This window comes from Carcharhinus amblyrhynchos, chromosome 1, assembly GCF_965287045.1.
Source record: "Carcharhinus amblyrhynchos chromosome 1, sCarAmb.v2.hapA, whole genome shotgun sequence".
NCBI lineage: Eukaryota > Metazoa > Chordata > Chondrichthyes > Carcharhiniformes > Carcharhinidae > Carcharhinus > Carcharhinus amblyrhynchos.
Window position 1 is genome coordinate 108,217,497 of NC_137324.1, and position 17,154 is coordinate 108,234,650.

A 17,154-nucleotide genomic window follows, 5' to 3' on the forward strand; every position below is an offset into this window, starting at 1 on the left:
TCCACTCACTATCTTACTCAAAGGATAATGCAGGAGTCCCAATTGTGAGCACTGGCCATTTATTAACCCATGTGAAACATTCCGACATTATGACAACCTAACATTAGCCTTCACTGAAAACTCACACGTTTCCCAGAAAGGGCATTGGAGCGCGACTAGGAACAGGATCCAGGGATGATTTTTGTCTGACTTAACCCAGAAGCTCTCATGGAAAAGGCCACCAAGAAAGACCTGGCTATCACAGTGGTTGCCAGCAGCCAATGTAGGAAGATATCCCATGCTTTTCAAAACAGAGTTTAAATTCTGCTCCAAGAAAATATTAAATTGGATAGAGTGACTTGAGAAACCAACTTGCATATACATTTCACAAGAAAAGTAGATTGTTTTCACTTTCAAGTGTTTATTTGCCATTCCAAAAACCAAAGAAATCCTAACCTCCCTTTATTTCTTGGTCCTCCACTGATACAGAATCCGAATCCAGATAATGTTTGATTGTTCCCATGATTATATAATTAGTTTGCACCCATGACTGTTACAAATTAACCAAACCCACTAGGACAACAAGGAGACGTTATAACACAAAGCACACAAAGGAACTTGGCAGTATATATGGGTGCAACATTAGTCAAAACATGCAATGAAACAATAGCGACAATGTTAAGTATTTATCTAATCTCTTAAAACAGTGTTGAGTCAAACCAAAGGGAACGGTTAGCAGTTTCTGCTAAACCTCATTTCAACACAGCGGCAGACTTTTTGTAAGAAAATCAAACAGAAATGCAACCCTCATGGCAGTGACACTTCACCAACATGACGCCAAGGGTCATCTATCATATCCTCACTTAGGTACCAGTCAACATTTCTCCACTATTTAGTGCAAGATAGCAATATCACCAGTCACTGTGCACATTTCCAGATCATGCATCACAGACTTTGGTATGGTATTGACAAGAAATCTCCCATTTCAATGCCGTCATTAAGATGTCCTTTTATCTATTCTAAATATAAAGTATGCAATAACGTAATTCAAATTGATCTCACTTGTAAAGATTAAGGCTATTTCATACATTTGAATCACAACTTTTGTCTTTACAACACACCAATTTAATAAAAAAAAATTTGCCCCATACACATCTTGCAACAATCCAAAAATCAGATGGTACTCCTATTTAAAATAAACATAGCTAATTTTCTATTGCATCTGTGAAAGGTTAATGTCAGAAAAGGTTACAGGAAAGACGAAATGAGGAGTTGGTGTGAAAAATCTGAGGGAGGTATCAAAAGAAATACAAAATATCTCCACAAATTTAAGAGGAAGGAGTTCACATTGTTCATAATACTTAAAAATGTTACTTGCAGGAAAGAAATGGGACATACATATACAAATTAAATACATCATGCAACTAGATTTAGCAAATCAATGTAACTGAACAAATTCCACTGCAAAGATCATGCATTAAGGTTCCATTCCAACACCCAAAGCACCTGCTCCCCCAGCTGTGCTGTTCAACTGACTTAATCCTAGTGATGTGAAGCCAAGGCAGCACATCTACCAATTAAAGCACATGTACCTAATTTATAGGCAAGGAGTTTTAGATCTCTTTGATGATTATTAACATAAACATTCAGCTCAAGAGTAAGCATATCTGGGAATGGAAGAAGATGAAAGTGATGCACCTAAATAAAAAACATGTGATTGTGGGACTCTATCTTATGCCAACACTGAGGACAAGGCATTAACTGTAATATATATCTTTTTACAGATTTCACAACCAGTATTTTAAGTTTCTCTAAATCTTCAACTTTAGATTAACAGTGAATGTGCGCAAGAGGTTGAAGGAATGGCAATAACTAAAGCACAGATTGTTAAATGTCCGCTATTAGAACTGCCACCCCATTACTGTAAGTGAAACAGATTTAAATCCGCTTCGAAGGTAACTCTTCTTGATCCAAATCGTTTCATAGCATATTGTTTCATAGAAGAAAATAACAGATTCTCTTGTTGCCATAGGGATAAACAAGACCCCTACTAACCTAGAGTGGTAGGTTTGGTGCCAAGGAGTGCTAATCGTGCCCTGAGATATTTGCATCATGCTTGAATCTGGTTGGGTTTCCACTAACTTCGTAGAATGCCAGGAGTGAGGTCGGGCTGTGGGTTCAGTCCGCCTGTGGACAGAAACAAAACAAAATATCGATTTAGTTACAGAGTAACAGTAACAAATAAAGAGCAAGTCTGATCAACACATTTTGCTTGTTTGCTTGTTCTGTCTAGTGAATCATTTCCAGGTTCACTTTCACTCTATGGGGGCGACTCTCCGGCCCCGTGCGCACAGGTGCACATCACATTATGGACACAGAATCGAGCAAAAAGGGCCAAATATGATTTGCTCCGGGGAGAATCCCAACCTTGCCCACAGCGATGTAATCTGGTTCATGCCTAATGAGGCTGTGAGCTAGTTTAGCATATTTAAATCTGTATTTAAATACGCATTTCTGGGTTTTAGCCAGATTCACCTGGCTCCCAGTATTCATTAACCCACTGGCACAACGTGAAGCCGGCAGAAATCACTACTGGTCACCACAAACAGAGACCAGGTGTGATGGTCACACTGAAGGTGCTCAGAGGCCAATGTAGCCCTCAGAAGCTCAGTGACATGGCTGGACAGTGCCCTTTAAAAACTATGCCCTGATCTCGGAGAAGCCAGTCTTGGCGCTGTCTTTTGGTCCTGTACATCTCTTTGTGTCGACAATCTTCCCAAACTCCAAAAAATTGTCTAAGCGTGGCTGAATTGTGATCTGGATCACACCAACTGACCCAGCTGAATTCTCACTGCTTTTCCCACCAGAGATGACATTTCCAGTCATGGTCTACTCTCACGCCAAGAACAGGGCAGAAAACAGCGCTAGGAGAAAGCAAAATTCAGAGACACGGTGCCTTGCCTGGTCCCGCTTGAATCTGGACTGAAGTCATTCTGCCGCCTTACTGCCACATTAAATACATTGGAATCACCAGTTTGATGACTTCTAACTATTAGAATAGTGACAACTCTGAAGATGATGTTGCTAAAACGGCCTGATCTATCAGCAACAACCATTCAATGACAAGAAGGTCTATCAATCAGGAGATGAAGTTGCTGTCAGGTAGTCAAAAGTGGAAACCAATCTATAATTCCCCAGGTTGTATGTTTTTAATCTTGGTTTTGCTGCCAAATTGTGATACAAAGTGAAGGCTAATCAATTGCAGGAAAGATTCCAATTAGTATCAACTGTTCCTACATCATACGCTTGCAATTATTTTAAAAACAAGACCGTTGATAATGGCGAACAACATTTCTGATGCAAGTAAAACCCAAAGCAATAGAAAACATTCTCAGGATGGTCCCTTGCTTGATCAATCACATCAAAACATGCTCTGGGATTTCAAAGTTCCCTATGATTAGTAAACTACTGCAATAAACACCACATCAGCAGCCAGCGTGCTCTCCCACCAGATTATTTTTGGAAGGAGAACAGCAGACTGGATCAAACCAATAATGAAAAATGAAAAAGCTAAAACATAATTAATATCAAAGCGAAGTAAATCCTCACTTGCAGCTTTCACTTGAGTTTCTAAAGAAAATTAAATTTGGCAAGACAACTTTATGATTCTTTCTTCCAATGTATTAAAAGTGAAAGGAAGAATGATTGAACTTTGAGGTTCAATGCCAAATTGAGCAAAGTATTCTGGAGCAATAATTTAAATTTATTGTTTGATAATCAGATCGGCATCTGTGATAAAGTGGAAATTCTTTTGATCTACTACAGAAATTGACTTTTAGGTAAGATGAAAGCCAGGAGCACTGAGTTGCAGCCATGGATTGCTTTATTTAAAAACTGGAATTGCTTTTGTGTCAATATAACTCGGTACCTAATCAAAGTGGCCACTGAAGGCATAAGGATCAAAACAGACAGTATTGCTTTGGTCGCCTGTTACAAGGATAATGGAATGGGGCTGCTGATGTAATAATGCCCAATTTGCATTAACACTCAGCATGGATTTCTACTCCAGACTGACAATGTTATTTGTTCATTGTGGGTATTGTAGCCACATCTGATCTTCTCTCCATCCAAATCATTCTAGCAAGCGTCACTGGATAACAACCGGCAGGAGGAGGTCTGGCTCCTCTCTCTAGCTTATCTCTCCGGACCAAAAACAAATAACTTAGTTTCAAAAGAGGGTGTTTCAACTGTAATACAATTTGCGCTTCATTGCTTTTAAGAACACAACATAAGAACATAAGAAATAGGAGCAGGAGTAGGCCATCTAGCCCTTCGAGCCTGCCCCGCCATTCAATAAGATCATGGCTGATCTGTCGTGGCTCAGTTCCACATTCCCACCCTCTCCCCATAACCCTTAATCCCCTCTCTTATCAAAAACCTATCAACCCGCGTCTTAAAAATATTTAGCGAGGCAGCCTCCACCACCTCAACGGGCAGAGAATTCCAGAGATTCACCACCCTTTGAGTGAAGAAGTTCCTCCTCAACTCCGTTCTAAACTGCCCCCCCCTTATCTTAAGGCTGTGCCCCCTAGTCCTACTGTCCTTTCTGAGCAGGAAGAGTCTCTCCACCTCTATCCTATCCATCCCATTCATCATCTTATATGTCTCAATGAGATCTCCCCTCATTCTTCTAAACTCTAACGAGTACAAGCCTAGTTTATTCAGCCTCTCCTCATAGCTCAACCCCCTCAACTCCGGTATCAGCCTAGTAAACCTCCTCTGCACTCCCTCCAAGGCCAAAATATCCTCGCGTAAGTACGGCGACCAAAACTGCACACAGTACTCCAGCTGCGGCCTCACCAATGCCCTATACAGCCGCAGCAAGACCTCCCTACTTTTATATTCAATCCCCCTCGCTATGAAGGCCAACATCCCATTAGCCTTCCTGACCACCTGCTGCACCTGCAGGCTGGGTTTTTGCGACTCATGCACAAGGACCCTGAGGTCCCTCTGCACCATCGCCTGCTGCAGTTTTTCGCCACGTAAGTAATAGTCCTTCGTACTATTATTCCTACCAAAGTGGACCACCTCGCACTTGCCAACATTAAATTCCATTTGCCAGTTCCTGGCCCATTCGCCCAGCCTATCTAGATCCTTCTGCAGACTCTCCACACCCTCCGCACAATTTGCCGTTCCACCAATCTTGGTGTCATCAGCAAATTTCGACACCATACACTCGGTTCCCTCCTCCAGATCATCTATATAAATGGTAAATAGCTGAGGCCCCAGCACCGACCCCTGGGGCACTCCACTAGTCACCAACCGCCAATCCGAATAGCACCCATTGACCCCCACTCTCTGCCTCCTATTTGACAACCAATCCTCTACCCACGCTAACACCCTACCCCCAACTCCATGCCCCCTTACCTTCTGCAATAACCTCTTGTGAGGTACCTTGTCAAACGCCTTCTGAAAATCAAGACAGACCACATCCACCGGCTCTCCTCTATCCACCGCCCTAGACACATCCTCATAGAACTCCAATAAATTTGTCAGACACGACTTCCCCTTAACGAAACCGTGCTGCGTCTGCTCTATCAAGCAATTCCCTCAAGATGCCTCGCTACTTCCTCCTTGATGACGGATTCTAACATTTTACCTGCAACAGACGTTAAACTAACCGGCCTATAATTCCCTGCCTTTTGCCTGCCACCCTTCTTAAACAACGGCGTAACATTAGCCATTTTCCAATCTTCCGGCACTTCCCCGGAATCCAGCGACGTTTGGAAAATAACCACCAAGGCATCCACTATCACCTCCGCCATTTCTTTCAGAACCCTCGGATGCATTCCATCCGGTCCTGGGGACTTGTCCACAATCAGTCCCTCCAGTCTGTCAAGCACCGCCTCTCTAGTAACAATAATGTCGTTGAGACCCTCCAGTCCTACCACCTTTCCATCGCTAACACCCAGCAAATTATTCACATCCTCCTCCGTGAAGACCGAAACAAAAAAGTTATTCAAGACATCAATGCACGATTTATCCACCTCAAAGAGTGCACCAGTTTAGATGCGCAAGTCAGGTTGATTAACCATGCTAAACTGTCCTTTAGTGTCGGGGATTAGCAGGGTAACACATGGGATGAAGGGGTTAAGGTCTGGGTGGGATTGTTGTCAGTGCAGGCTCGATGGGCTGAATAGCCTCCTTTTGCACTGTTGGGATTCTGTTCTATGGATAAATTTGTTAAATGTTTTTTAAAATAGGTTCTGTACCAAAACGCTGGACCTCCAAGAATAAAGATGGTAGAAGCCTTTGGAAATACATTTATTCTTCATGTTTTTTGAAGTTCTTTCTCCTCTGTGCATCACAGGCACTAAGTATAATATTAGCACACAAAGGCATTACAGTGACCACAGACATTTTGAAGTTGTACTGATGAAGAGATCACAGGTCATGCTTCTGAATTTGATGTGTGTTTTGAACTGTCTGAAACAGGCGCCTCCATGTGAGCAAGTCATCGAAACACAAGTTGGGATACCAATAACTGTAGCAGTGCAAAAGCCTACTTAGAACATAGAACATTACAGCACAAACAGGCCCTTTGGCCACAAGTTGCGCCGATCATATCCATACCTACCAGGCCTATCTATAACTCTCAATCCCATTAAATCCCATGGACTCATCCTGAAGTCTCTTAAAAGACCCCAGCGAGTTTGTCTCTACCACTACCGACAGCAGCCGATTCCACTCACTCACCACCCTCTGAGTGAAAAACTTACCAAAAAAGTTCTGGGGTAAACATGCAAAGCTCTGCTCGTGAGTATTAATCTGCTTCCCCATGTAATTAAGTAAGTTCTTTACATTCATGTAACTCACTGGCAAACTTAGTTTGCTACCACATTAGAGGAGTCTATGCACTGCTAAACTCAAGCAGTCCAAGACTGCCACCTCTTCACAGTCTCTCTCAGTTCTGCTACAAAGTCAGGACCAAATCAAGGGCTACACTGCCATTACTGTCTCGCTGTAAAATGGAAACCCTTTTCAGAAATTTCCAGAAATGACGTTAATTGGGCCTTTAAACTTTTTTTTATGTTACAAGCACTGTACAAAATGCAAGTTGATGCTGAAATTTTACAATATTTGGCAAAATGTCTCTAGATTAAAAATATGAAGCTTTACAAACTTTACAGTGAATAAGTAGTTCCTTAAATGGCAATTTATCTAACTTCTTTTGCAGAATCAATAACAGAAAGGAACTTAAAGACATAATGTTGAAATCTGTATTAATTTCAGAAAGATCCATTACACCATTTCCTAATATTTCTCAAAACTGTGGAACTTCTTAGTGTCATTAAATCATGACTTTTTTATTTACATTCTCTTCCAACATTCTTAATATAACGTGTTGCATAGAATCCCTACAGTGCAGAAGAGGCCACTTAGCCCATCAAGTCTACACCGACTCTCTGACAGTCTCTTATCCAGATCCTCTTCCCTGCCCTATCCCCAGAATCCTACACATTTACCATGGCTAATCCATCTAATCTACACATCTTGGGATACTAAAAGGCATTTTTTTAAAACCATGGTCAATCCAACTAGCCTGCACACCTTTGAAGTGTGGAAAGAAACCAGAGCACCCGGACGAAACCTGCAGACATGGGGAGAATTCCACACAGTCACCCAAGGCCAGGATTGAACCCAGGTCCCTGAAGCAGCACTTGTTAACCACTGTGCCACCATGCTGCAGGGACAGGTGAAGAAATAAAAACAGAAAATGCTGGATAAACTCAGCAGCATCTATGGAGAGAGAAACAGAGTTAATATTTTGAGTCATTTACAGAACATTCTGCAGAAGGTCTTGGAAGATTAACTTTGTTTCTTTCTTCACAGATTCAGCTAGGACTGTTCAGTTTATCCAGTACGTTCTGTTTTTATTTCAGATTTCTAGCATCCTTAGTTTTGCACTTTTACTAGGGAGAGGTTATGAATTGGGACCAAAAACACCATCAGAAAAACTGGTTTTGAAAGTAATGAGAGATTTGAAGAAATGGAAAGGAGTGAGATCCAAAACATTCCTTCCTACTCTGGCTGCTGGTCAAACTTCACACCGGCCGGAATCTTATCACCGTTCACGCTGGTGGGATTTTCCCATCCTGCTGCAGTGAACAGAGATTTTGTTGGATGCCAAATTAGAACATAGAACATAACAGCGCAGAACAGGCCCTTCGGCCCACGATGTTGCGCCGACCAGTTTTTTTTAAAAAAAACACTGACCCACTAATCTAAACCAATCCCTTTTCGTCCATAAACCTATCCACAGATCTCTTAAACGCCCCCAAACTAGGTGCATTTACAACCGCAGCAGGCAGGGCATTCCAATCCCTCACCACCCTCTGGGTAAAGAACCTACCCCTGACATCCGTCCTGTAACTACCACCCCTTAATTTAAAGCCATGCCCCCTCGTGCTAGCATTCTCCATCCGAGGAAAAAGGCTATCACTATCCACCCTATCTAAACCTCTAATCATCTTATATGTTTCAATAAGATCCCCTCTTAGCCTCCTTCTTTCCAACGAAAACAACCCCAAATCCCTCAGTCTCTCCTCATATGACCTCCCCTCCATACCAGGCAACATCCTGGTAAACCTCCTCTGCACCCTCTCCAAAGCCTCCACGTCCTTCCTGTAATGTGGGGACCAGAACTGCACACAGTACTCCAAGTGCGGCCGCAACAGAGTTGTGTACAGTTGCAACATGACGCTGCGACTCCTAAATTCAATCCCCCTACCAATAAACGCCAAGACACCGTATGCCTTCTTAACTACCTTATCTACTTGATTCCCAACTTTCAGGGATCTATGTACACATACACCTAGATCCCTCTGCTCCTCCACACTATTCAAAGTCCTCCCGTTAGCCCTATACTGCACACATCTGTTACTCCTACCGAAATGAATTACCTCACACTTCTCCGCATTAAACTCCATCTGCCACCTCGCGGCCCAGCTCTGCAACCTGTCTAAGTCACCCTGCAAACTATGACACCCTTCCTCACAATCTACCACACCACCGACTTTGGTGGCATCAGCAAACTTACTAATCCACCCAACTATACCCTCATCCAGATCATTAATAAAAATTACAAACAGCAGTGGCCCCAAAACAGATCCCTGAGGCACACCGACATCGCAGTGAGAGCATAGCATGAATGGCTGGTAAGATTGTGCCCACTGCCTTTAGTCCTTCATTAAGGTTTTAATTAAAAATAAATAGATCAAGTAATTTTCAAACTCTCACTATTTTTGACACACAAATGTAAATACAACTTGACCTTTCTGGAAGTCCATTTATGTCGCAGACACAATCAATAGAATTTTACTGGAAACACGAGACAGAAAATACTTTATAGACAGATGGGTACAAAGAATAAAAAAAAGTACAGCATAGGAACAGGCCCTTCGGCCCCCCCCCCCCAAACCTGTGCCCATCATGATGCCCTAACTAAACTAAAAACAATCCTTCTGCCCTTACTAGGACTGTATTCCTTCATTCCCTCCCTATTCTTCAATGTTGCTAATGTGCCTGCTTCCACCACCTCCTCTGGCAGTGCATTCCAGACACCCACCATTCTCTGCATGAAAAACTTCCCTGCACATTTCCCTTAAAATCTCCCCTTCTCACCTTGAACCTGTGCCCTTTTGTAATTGACACTTACACCCTAGGGAAATGCCTCTGACTATCCACCTTGTCTATGCCTCTCATAATTTTGTAGACCTCTATCAGGGCTCCCCTCAGCCTCCATTTTTCCAGTGAAAACAATCCTAGTTTATTCAACACCCTCGAAACCAGACAACATCCTTGTGAACCTTCTTTGCACTCTTTCCAAAGCTTTCATGTCCTTCTGGTAGTGTGGTGACCAGAACTGCACGCAATACTCCAAATGTGGCCTAATCAAGGTTTTATATAGCTGCAACATGATTTCTCAACTTTTGTACTCAATGCCTCAGCTATGAAGGCAAGCATGCCATATGCCTTCCTAATTACCTTCGTCACCTGTTTTGCTACTTTTAGGGACATGCATGCCTAGACCTATCTATATGTTAATGATCCTGAGGGCTATAATCGCTGGTTTATCCCTGCTTCCCTTTTTAAATGAGGGAACAACATTGACTATTCTCCAGTCCTCTGGAACCTCTCTTGTGGTCAAAGAGGATGTGAAGATATCTGTTAAGGCCCCAGCTGTTTCTCCTTTGCTTCCCGAAATAACGTGGGATGGATCCCATCCAGCCACAGGGACTTGTCTACCTTAAAACAATTTATGGTACTCATCACTTCCACCTTCGATCTATTGACATTCTCTAGAATGTCCACACACCTATCTCTGACCTCAACATCCGTGATGTACTTCTCCTTGGTGAATACTGATACAAAGTACTCATTAAGGATCTCACCCACTTCCTATGGCTCCATGCGTAACTTTCCTCCATTGTCCTAGAGTGGGCCTACTCTTCCTCTTGCTATTCTCCTGTTCACATGTGCATAAAAAGCCTTGGGATTCTCCTTGACCCTTAGGGGCCCTTTTAGCTCTCCTAATTCCACTTTAACTTCCTTCCTACTTTCACCATGCTCTTCAGAGAGCTTGTCAGTTTTTAGATGCCTAGACCTATCCTTACTTTTTCCCTTTGACAATGCTTACAATTTCCCTTGTCATCCATGGTTCCCAAATCCTTCCATTTCTACTCTTCATTTTTGCGAGGACATGTCTGTCCTGCACTTCAATGAACTGGCATTTAAATGCCTCCCACATGCATGCATGACATAGATTTGCTCTCAAATATTCACTCCCAATCTACATTCCCCGGTTGCTGTCTAATTTGGTTGTAATTGGCCCTCATCTAATTAAGCACTCTCACCATTCTTGTCCTTAGTCATGACCATCAGAAATCTTATGGAATTATTATCACTAAGCCCAAAATGCTCCCCCACTAAAACATCAATGATCTGGCCTGGCTCATTCCCCAATACCAAGTCTAGTATGCCCCCCTCCCTGTTTGGATTGTCAACATGCTGTATCAAAAAGCCCTCCTGGACACATCTAAAAAACTGCTCTCCATCTGAGCCCCTGGCTGTAAGGGAATCCCAGTCAATATAGGGGAAATTAAAGTCTCCAATCACAACTATCCCGCTTTTTTTCACAGCTTTTCAGTAACTGGCTGCTCCTCTGTTGAGAAGTCTATAGTACGCTCCCAACGTTGTGATTTCACACTTCCTATTCCTGAGCTCTACCCATAATACCTCACTGCTAGATCCTTCCAATGTCTCCTCCCTCAACGCAACTGTGATGTGTTCTCTAATCAGCAATACAACTTCCCTATCCCTTTTCTTTCCCCTTCTGTATCATCTAAAACAACGATATCCTGGAATATCAAGCTGCCAGCCTTGTCCCTCTTTTAACCATGTTTCTGTAATTGCAATAAAATCCATAATTCTGTGCAGTAATCCAAGCTCTCAGTTCATCTGTCTTACCTATTGTCCTTCTTGCATAATATTTGTATGATAGGTTAAATTGCTAAAAGCAGGTATGAACAACCAGTTGAGGAAATACCTTTTAAAATTTACATGTTGACCTATGGAAGATGAGCGCAGATTTAACTGAGATTATCTGTAAATTCAATTATAGAATGGTGTCACTGTATGCACCTCCATTCACCCTAATAATGGAGTGTTCCTCGGGGCACCTTCCCATTTTGTGCCTTTATCCATCACAGTTTTTATTAGCCATCACAGGTTTTTATTAATGCATCACTACCAGGTAAAGTAACCCATTGTATGCATAATGGATGGAATTCATATTAATTACAATTATAAGTTTTTTTGTAGTGAGCACACTATTACATTAATTGAAGTTCTCCTCATAATCAAGATGGAGTCAGCATCCTGTATTGGGTTAGTTATAGTGCGAAGAAATGAAGGAACATTCCTGAAGGAGTGTTTTCTGCCTCATCACCATTTTGCATTTATGAGGGAGATTTTCCAGGCCTGTTCGTCTCAGCCTCAAATCCTGTTGTGGCTGCAAACTCTCGTGAGGGGGTGATTAAGGGACTTGCACTGGGGAGATCGATCTCAGAATAAGATCTACCACAGACCCCGCTGGAGACATAATTGCTGGGCATGAACCTGATTACCATTAATTTGAATAGATTTAAAAATTCTTAAATGGCTTAACGCTGTTGCTTCCAGGGGCATCAGGTGTTGCTTCCCATCAGCGTTCCCCAGCAGTTGAGATGACCGCACTGGTCAATCTCTGTGAAGCCAGCCTTGCCAGCTCTACCAGACCCCACCCTCAAGAACAACGGTGCAAAACATCCCCCCTGCTTTTTATCTGAAAAGATGTCAGAAGATTTGGGAAAAAACCTGATGTTGGAGGAACCCGCCAGATTTCAGTCAGAACCTGACACTTGGCCATTTTTTGGGAAAATTCCACCCACTGTTTTCTGGGAAATGATTAAATGCTGAACACCAGTTAAAAGAAAACTGACACAGCCACCGCCTGCCCGCCTCCCCCCCCCCCCCCCCAAAGAACTGACATGTAATGTAAAAGTAGTAAGATAGGCTTTGCACGTCAAGCTCTAGGTGTACCCAACATTCCTTTACTTATATAGGAGGGGGAAAAAACCATGGAAGACCAAAGGAAAAATCCAAACGGTGAAGCCAAAAAATTATTGGATTCTGCTCATTGGGCTTCTTTGTGGTTCCCTTAGAATGTCTTTTCACATGTTAACAAAGCCCCAACCACTCATAATCTTGATCGTACTGACATTCTGTCTTTCATAGCCTTGATCGTAATGATGATCTTTGATTGAACTTGGCTTAAAACTGCACTGCTGTGATCCTTAACACATCCTGCTCACTTGGATATACTTTCCATTATCTGCTCCACCCAAATTGCTGTGGTGATAGCGTGGCCCTCATCAATAAATTTTGCCTTGGTCCCTTTGGCGCATCAACCTGATCAAGAGTCCTCTCTTCTCTCCTGTAAAATGCTAGTCATCTACCATTGTCAAGTCCTATCTAAAAAAAACTCTGTAGTTTGAGACCATGTGATTCTCCCAAGAGCATCTGGTTATAGATTTATAAGTTTTACTTCTATTTAACACCCTGACATCACCCAAAACAATGCTGAGCACGTAACCCAGATAGCTGTGGTGACAGAGTTCATCCTGTTCAGTTGCAGTACCAGTTTTGAGAAGCCCTCGCCCATGAGGCTGTATGTAGTGTGCAAGGAAGTGGGAAACTGGGCAGTGGGCAAAGCTGTGCATCTCCGATTGAGTCAGTTTTACACAATCCTTATTAATTGAGCAATGTGCAGCCCATGCAATACAGTTCTTCAAGAAATAGCCTAAAACAAGAATTTACTACAGAATTACAGACTATTTTTTAACAAGCAGTTAAGTATAAGCTGAAGATTTTTGAGCGATGTCTAAAATATCAGTATGCAGAAGCAGTACCAAAAAAAGTAGTTTACATCACTTTCTATGAGCAAAAGGCTTCTGGGATTCAACATGTCATAGCAGCGATAACTTGTTTGGAGATTAGGGTGAAAAGATCTCACAGAGATTAAGTCAGAGTCTGGGTGTGTCCAATTACAAACAGAATGTGATAAACCAAGATCAAGCCAAAGCAAGGATTTTAAGAAAAAGGAATTTAAAAGGGCAAATGTATGTTGTAACAAACGTCACTATTCTATAACTAAGGTCAAAGCATTTTTGGCCAGATCAGTTTTCAAACTTCTCAGCACCACATCTGACAGCAAACTTGTTGAGAAAGCACAGGATAATTCTGACTTTTTGTTTGTACCGACTTCAGGAGAAAAATCTGCAGAGATTTAAAACCTTCGATCAACTCATCCATTTTACAATGTCAAAATGCTGCCACAAAACAGATTTGACAATGCATTTTTTTATTCCGTCAGTAGGTTTAATGAAACTAGATTACATCACCAATCGTGAACAGGCATTGTGGACTGTGTGTTTTCAAAGGCTGCAATAATAATAGATCACTTGGGAATCAGTTTGCAAAACAAAACTGCATTTTAATATTTGAGATGATATCACTGGTCCATATTGGGAGATTGAGTCAGAGTTCATCAGTGGTAAAATGAAATGGTCATCATCTATATTTTTTTTTCAGCATCCAGCTGGGGTACATTCCTCTGCTTTGACAGAATTACCTTCAGACCTCCTCCTATGTCACAGTTCAAAAACAGATTATTGACACTTGTTTTTATCATCAAGAATAGTTGTTACTTACTCCTCTGAAGGAGGGTATTTAGTTTTTATATTTAAGCAATTAACACTTCAGTTTTCATTAAACGCCAATTATTAGTGAGGTTAAGTCTCAGAGGCCATCCACATTTAATTCCAGGCTTTTTCCATTGAGATTCACATTGCCTCTATACACACCTTAATTACATCGACTGTATGCAACCTTTCAATCAATTCCACTGTCCGAACCGCCCAAGTAGTCTATATTTGCATAACATTCCAGAACCATTTTAAGGGAGAATCATTGGGCCAAGGTGAATTGATTAGCAATACTCACAACAGATACAAGCTAATTTGCAAAACGAACATTAACAAGAGACAGATTTGAACAACCCTCTCTGGCATTACTCATCAGGAGATTGAAGCACGATTGCAGTGTTGAGCTGTTAGTCTGGTCTGTGCTTTTAAGTCTAAACAGGTAAATATTGAAAATGTATTTAGAAGGGTTAATGACCTTCACCATTGAAAGTAGACAGAGATAAGTTTTCATCTCTGTTAGTCTATCTGGCTGTTTGAAACAATATGGCTGGGATTCTCCCAAAAATATTCTAAATTCCAACGACAGGAAAAATAGATGCAATTTCCACCGTTTTTTTAAACATACTTACCAGACTGATTCTCCAATGCTGCGCATCACAGAGTGCCCTTGCAGATTCACTCTGGAAATCTGGGGACAGGGCTTATTCCTGCTCAAGATGCCAGCAGCATGGCGCTGAGTGGGCCACTGCGCATGTGCTGATCTGTCAGTGCTGAGATTGGTGCACGCGCAGTGCCCCCTCCCATTGTCGGCTCCAGACTGCTGGCCAGCCCCGCAACCCCCTATTGCTGGACTTCTGAACCCCCCAGTGCCCAATCGCTGGCCTCCCGCATCTCTCCGGCCAGCCCCTATGTCTTTCCACCCAAGCCTGTCCTGATTCCCCCGCAAGCAGCCCCGATCCCACCCCAGATGGCCAGCCCCAATCATCCTCACCCCTTCCTCCCCCACTTATCTTTTTGCAGAGTGCCAGCAGGTCCTCCCTCACTGATCGCACCCTCTCTCCAATATGCCTTGCCTCCAGTAGGCACCGTCCCCATCTGCTCCTTGGCACTGTCTAGTTCCTGGTGAGCAGTGCCAGGCGGGCACTGCCCAAGTGGCACCCCCCTTACCCTCAACCTCCCAGCGGGCCCTCATTTGCTCTGCTCTCTCCAGCAGATTGGACACCTGTTCCCCAATAGTGGAGAGCTGTCATAAAGGTCACTGGAGGAACCACTCCCGGCAGTGGGGTGGCACTACCAGGCCCGGAGAATTCCATCCCAGGCCTGCTAATCATATGGAAATATAAATTTGATTGACATTTCCATATGATAATCAGCTCCACCCCAAATTCCGATCTGGAGCTTATTACATCAGAAAATTTACTTTGGGATACACATGGAGGCCTTGGCATCCAGAGTGAATCCCGCAAAATGGCCGCCACTGATGTCTCTCAGCCCACTGCGCTACTCGAGCAGCACAGCAGGCTGGAATAATCACCTTCTATATCTCAAAAACAAATGGACATTTTTCGACAAAACTTTGTGCATGGGTAGGGTATTAGCCAAGGAAGAACTGATTAATTTTTGGCAAAAGAGCAAATGTGGAGCCTAGAATTTAAAAACAAATCCATTAACATTGGAAAATAGTGCAAATTAACATTTTTCCTGAATATTGTTGATTGTTTTAGGAATGTTGTGAATTGTTTCAACTGAGGTGATGGTATTCGTCACAGTTGATCAAGTGTTAGTTGACTTTTCAGAGCATAGATTGGCGAGAAGCCTCCTCAGTGAGATTACAGAATCCTACAGTGCAGAAGGAAGTCATTCAAACCATCGAGTCTGCACTGACCGCAATCCCACCCAGGCCCCATCACCAATCCGCCTAATCTGCACACATCTTTGGACTGTGGGAGGAAAGTGGAGCACCTGGAGGAAACCCATGCAGACATGAGGAGAATGCGCAAACTCCACACAGTGGCCAGGCAGGAATCAAACCCAGGTCCCTGACGCTGTGAGGCAGCAGTGCTAACCCACTGTGCCACCGTGCCGCACTATGGAAGCTCTTAACAAAAAGAGCTTTACAGCTTTATAGTTAGAAAGATTCATCAAGCATGCTAAACCTCAAGGAAGAGCTGTGTAATTATAATAATGTTGAGTTAACACAGCATGGCAGAAATATAGACTGCAAGAAACTGCAAAAGGTCGTGAACGTCCATCACGCAAACCAGTCTCCCATCCATTAACACCGTCTATATTCCTGCTGCCTCGGAAAAGCAGCCAGCATAATTAAGGACCCCACACACCCTGGACATGCTCTCTTTCACCTTCTTCCATCAGGAAGAAGATACAAAAGTCTGTGGTCACTTACCAACCGACTCAAAAACAGCTTTTTTCCTGCTGCCATCTGACTTTTGAATGGACCTACCTCATACTAAGTTGATTTTTCTCTACACCCTAGCTTTGATTGTAACACTACATTCTGCACTCTCTCCTTTCCATCTCTATAAACGGTATGGTTTGTCTGTATAGCACACATAAAACAATACTTTTCACTATATACTAATACATGTGTCAATAATAAATCAAATATATATGCTCTTTTGCGTGCCCTCTTCACTTGCTCAAATTCATGTTCATAGTGGGCACCCACACTCAAGGATGCTGGCCAAAGAAAGGGTTGCAGTGGAGATCCTGAACTCCCGCCTCCTAGAAATATGGGTGTAAAATTTGTGAATTTACCTGACAAGTTGGTACAGTCAACAACTTGTAATGCTTATAAATGACTGGCTATCTTTACAGGGTATTTTTGAATCTGAAACAAAGTCCGGAAGTG

The 17,154-nt window shown here is 42.6% G+C and overlaps 1 protein-coding gene across 9 annotated transcripts in view; it reads right to left on the minus strand.

Moving 5' to 3' along the window:
• The window catches only part of shroom3 (shroom family member 3), a 388,660-nt gene that overhangs the window by 33,100 nt on the left and 338,406 nt on the right, over nt 1–17,154 (minus strand). For all 9 annotated transcript variants that reach the window (XM_080190584.1, XM_080190642.1, XM_080190660.1 and 6 more), the window contains one exon: nt 2,035–2,166. In XM_080190584.1, the coding sequence (XP_080046710.1) occupies nt 2,035–2,166 (132 nt within the window). The remainder of the gene's footprint in view (nt 1–2,034; nt 2,167–17,154) is intronic.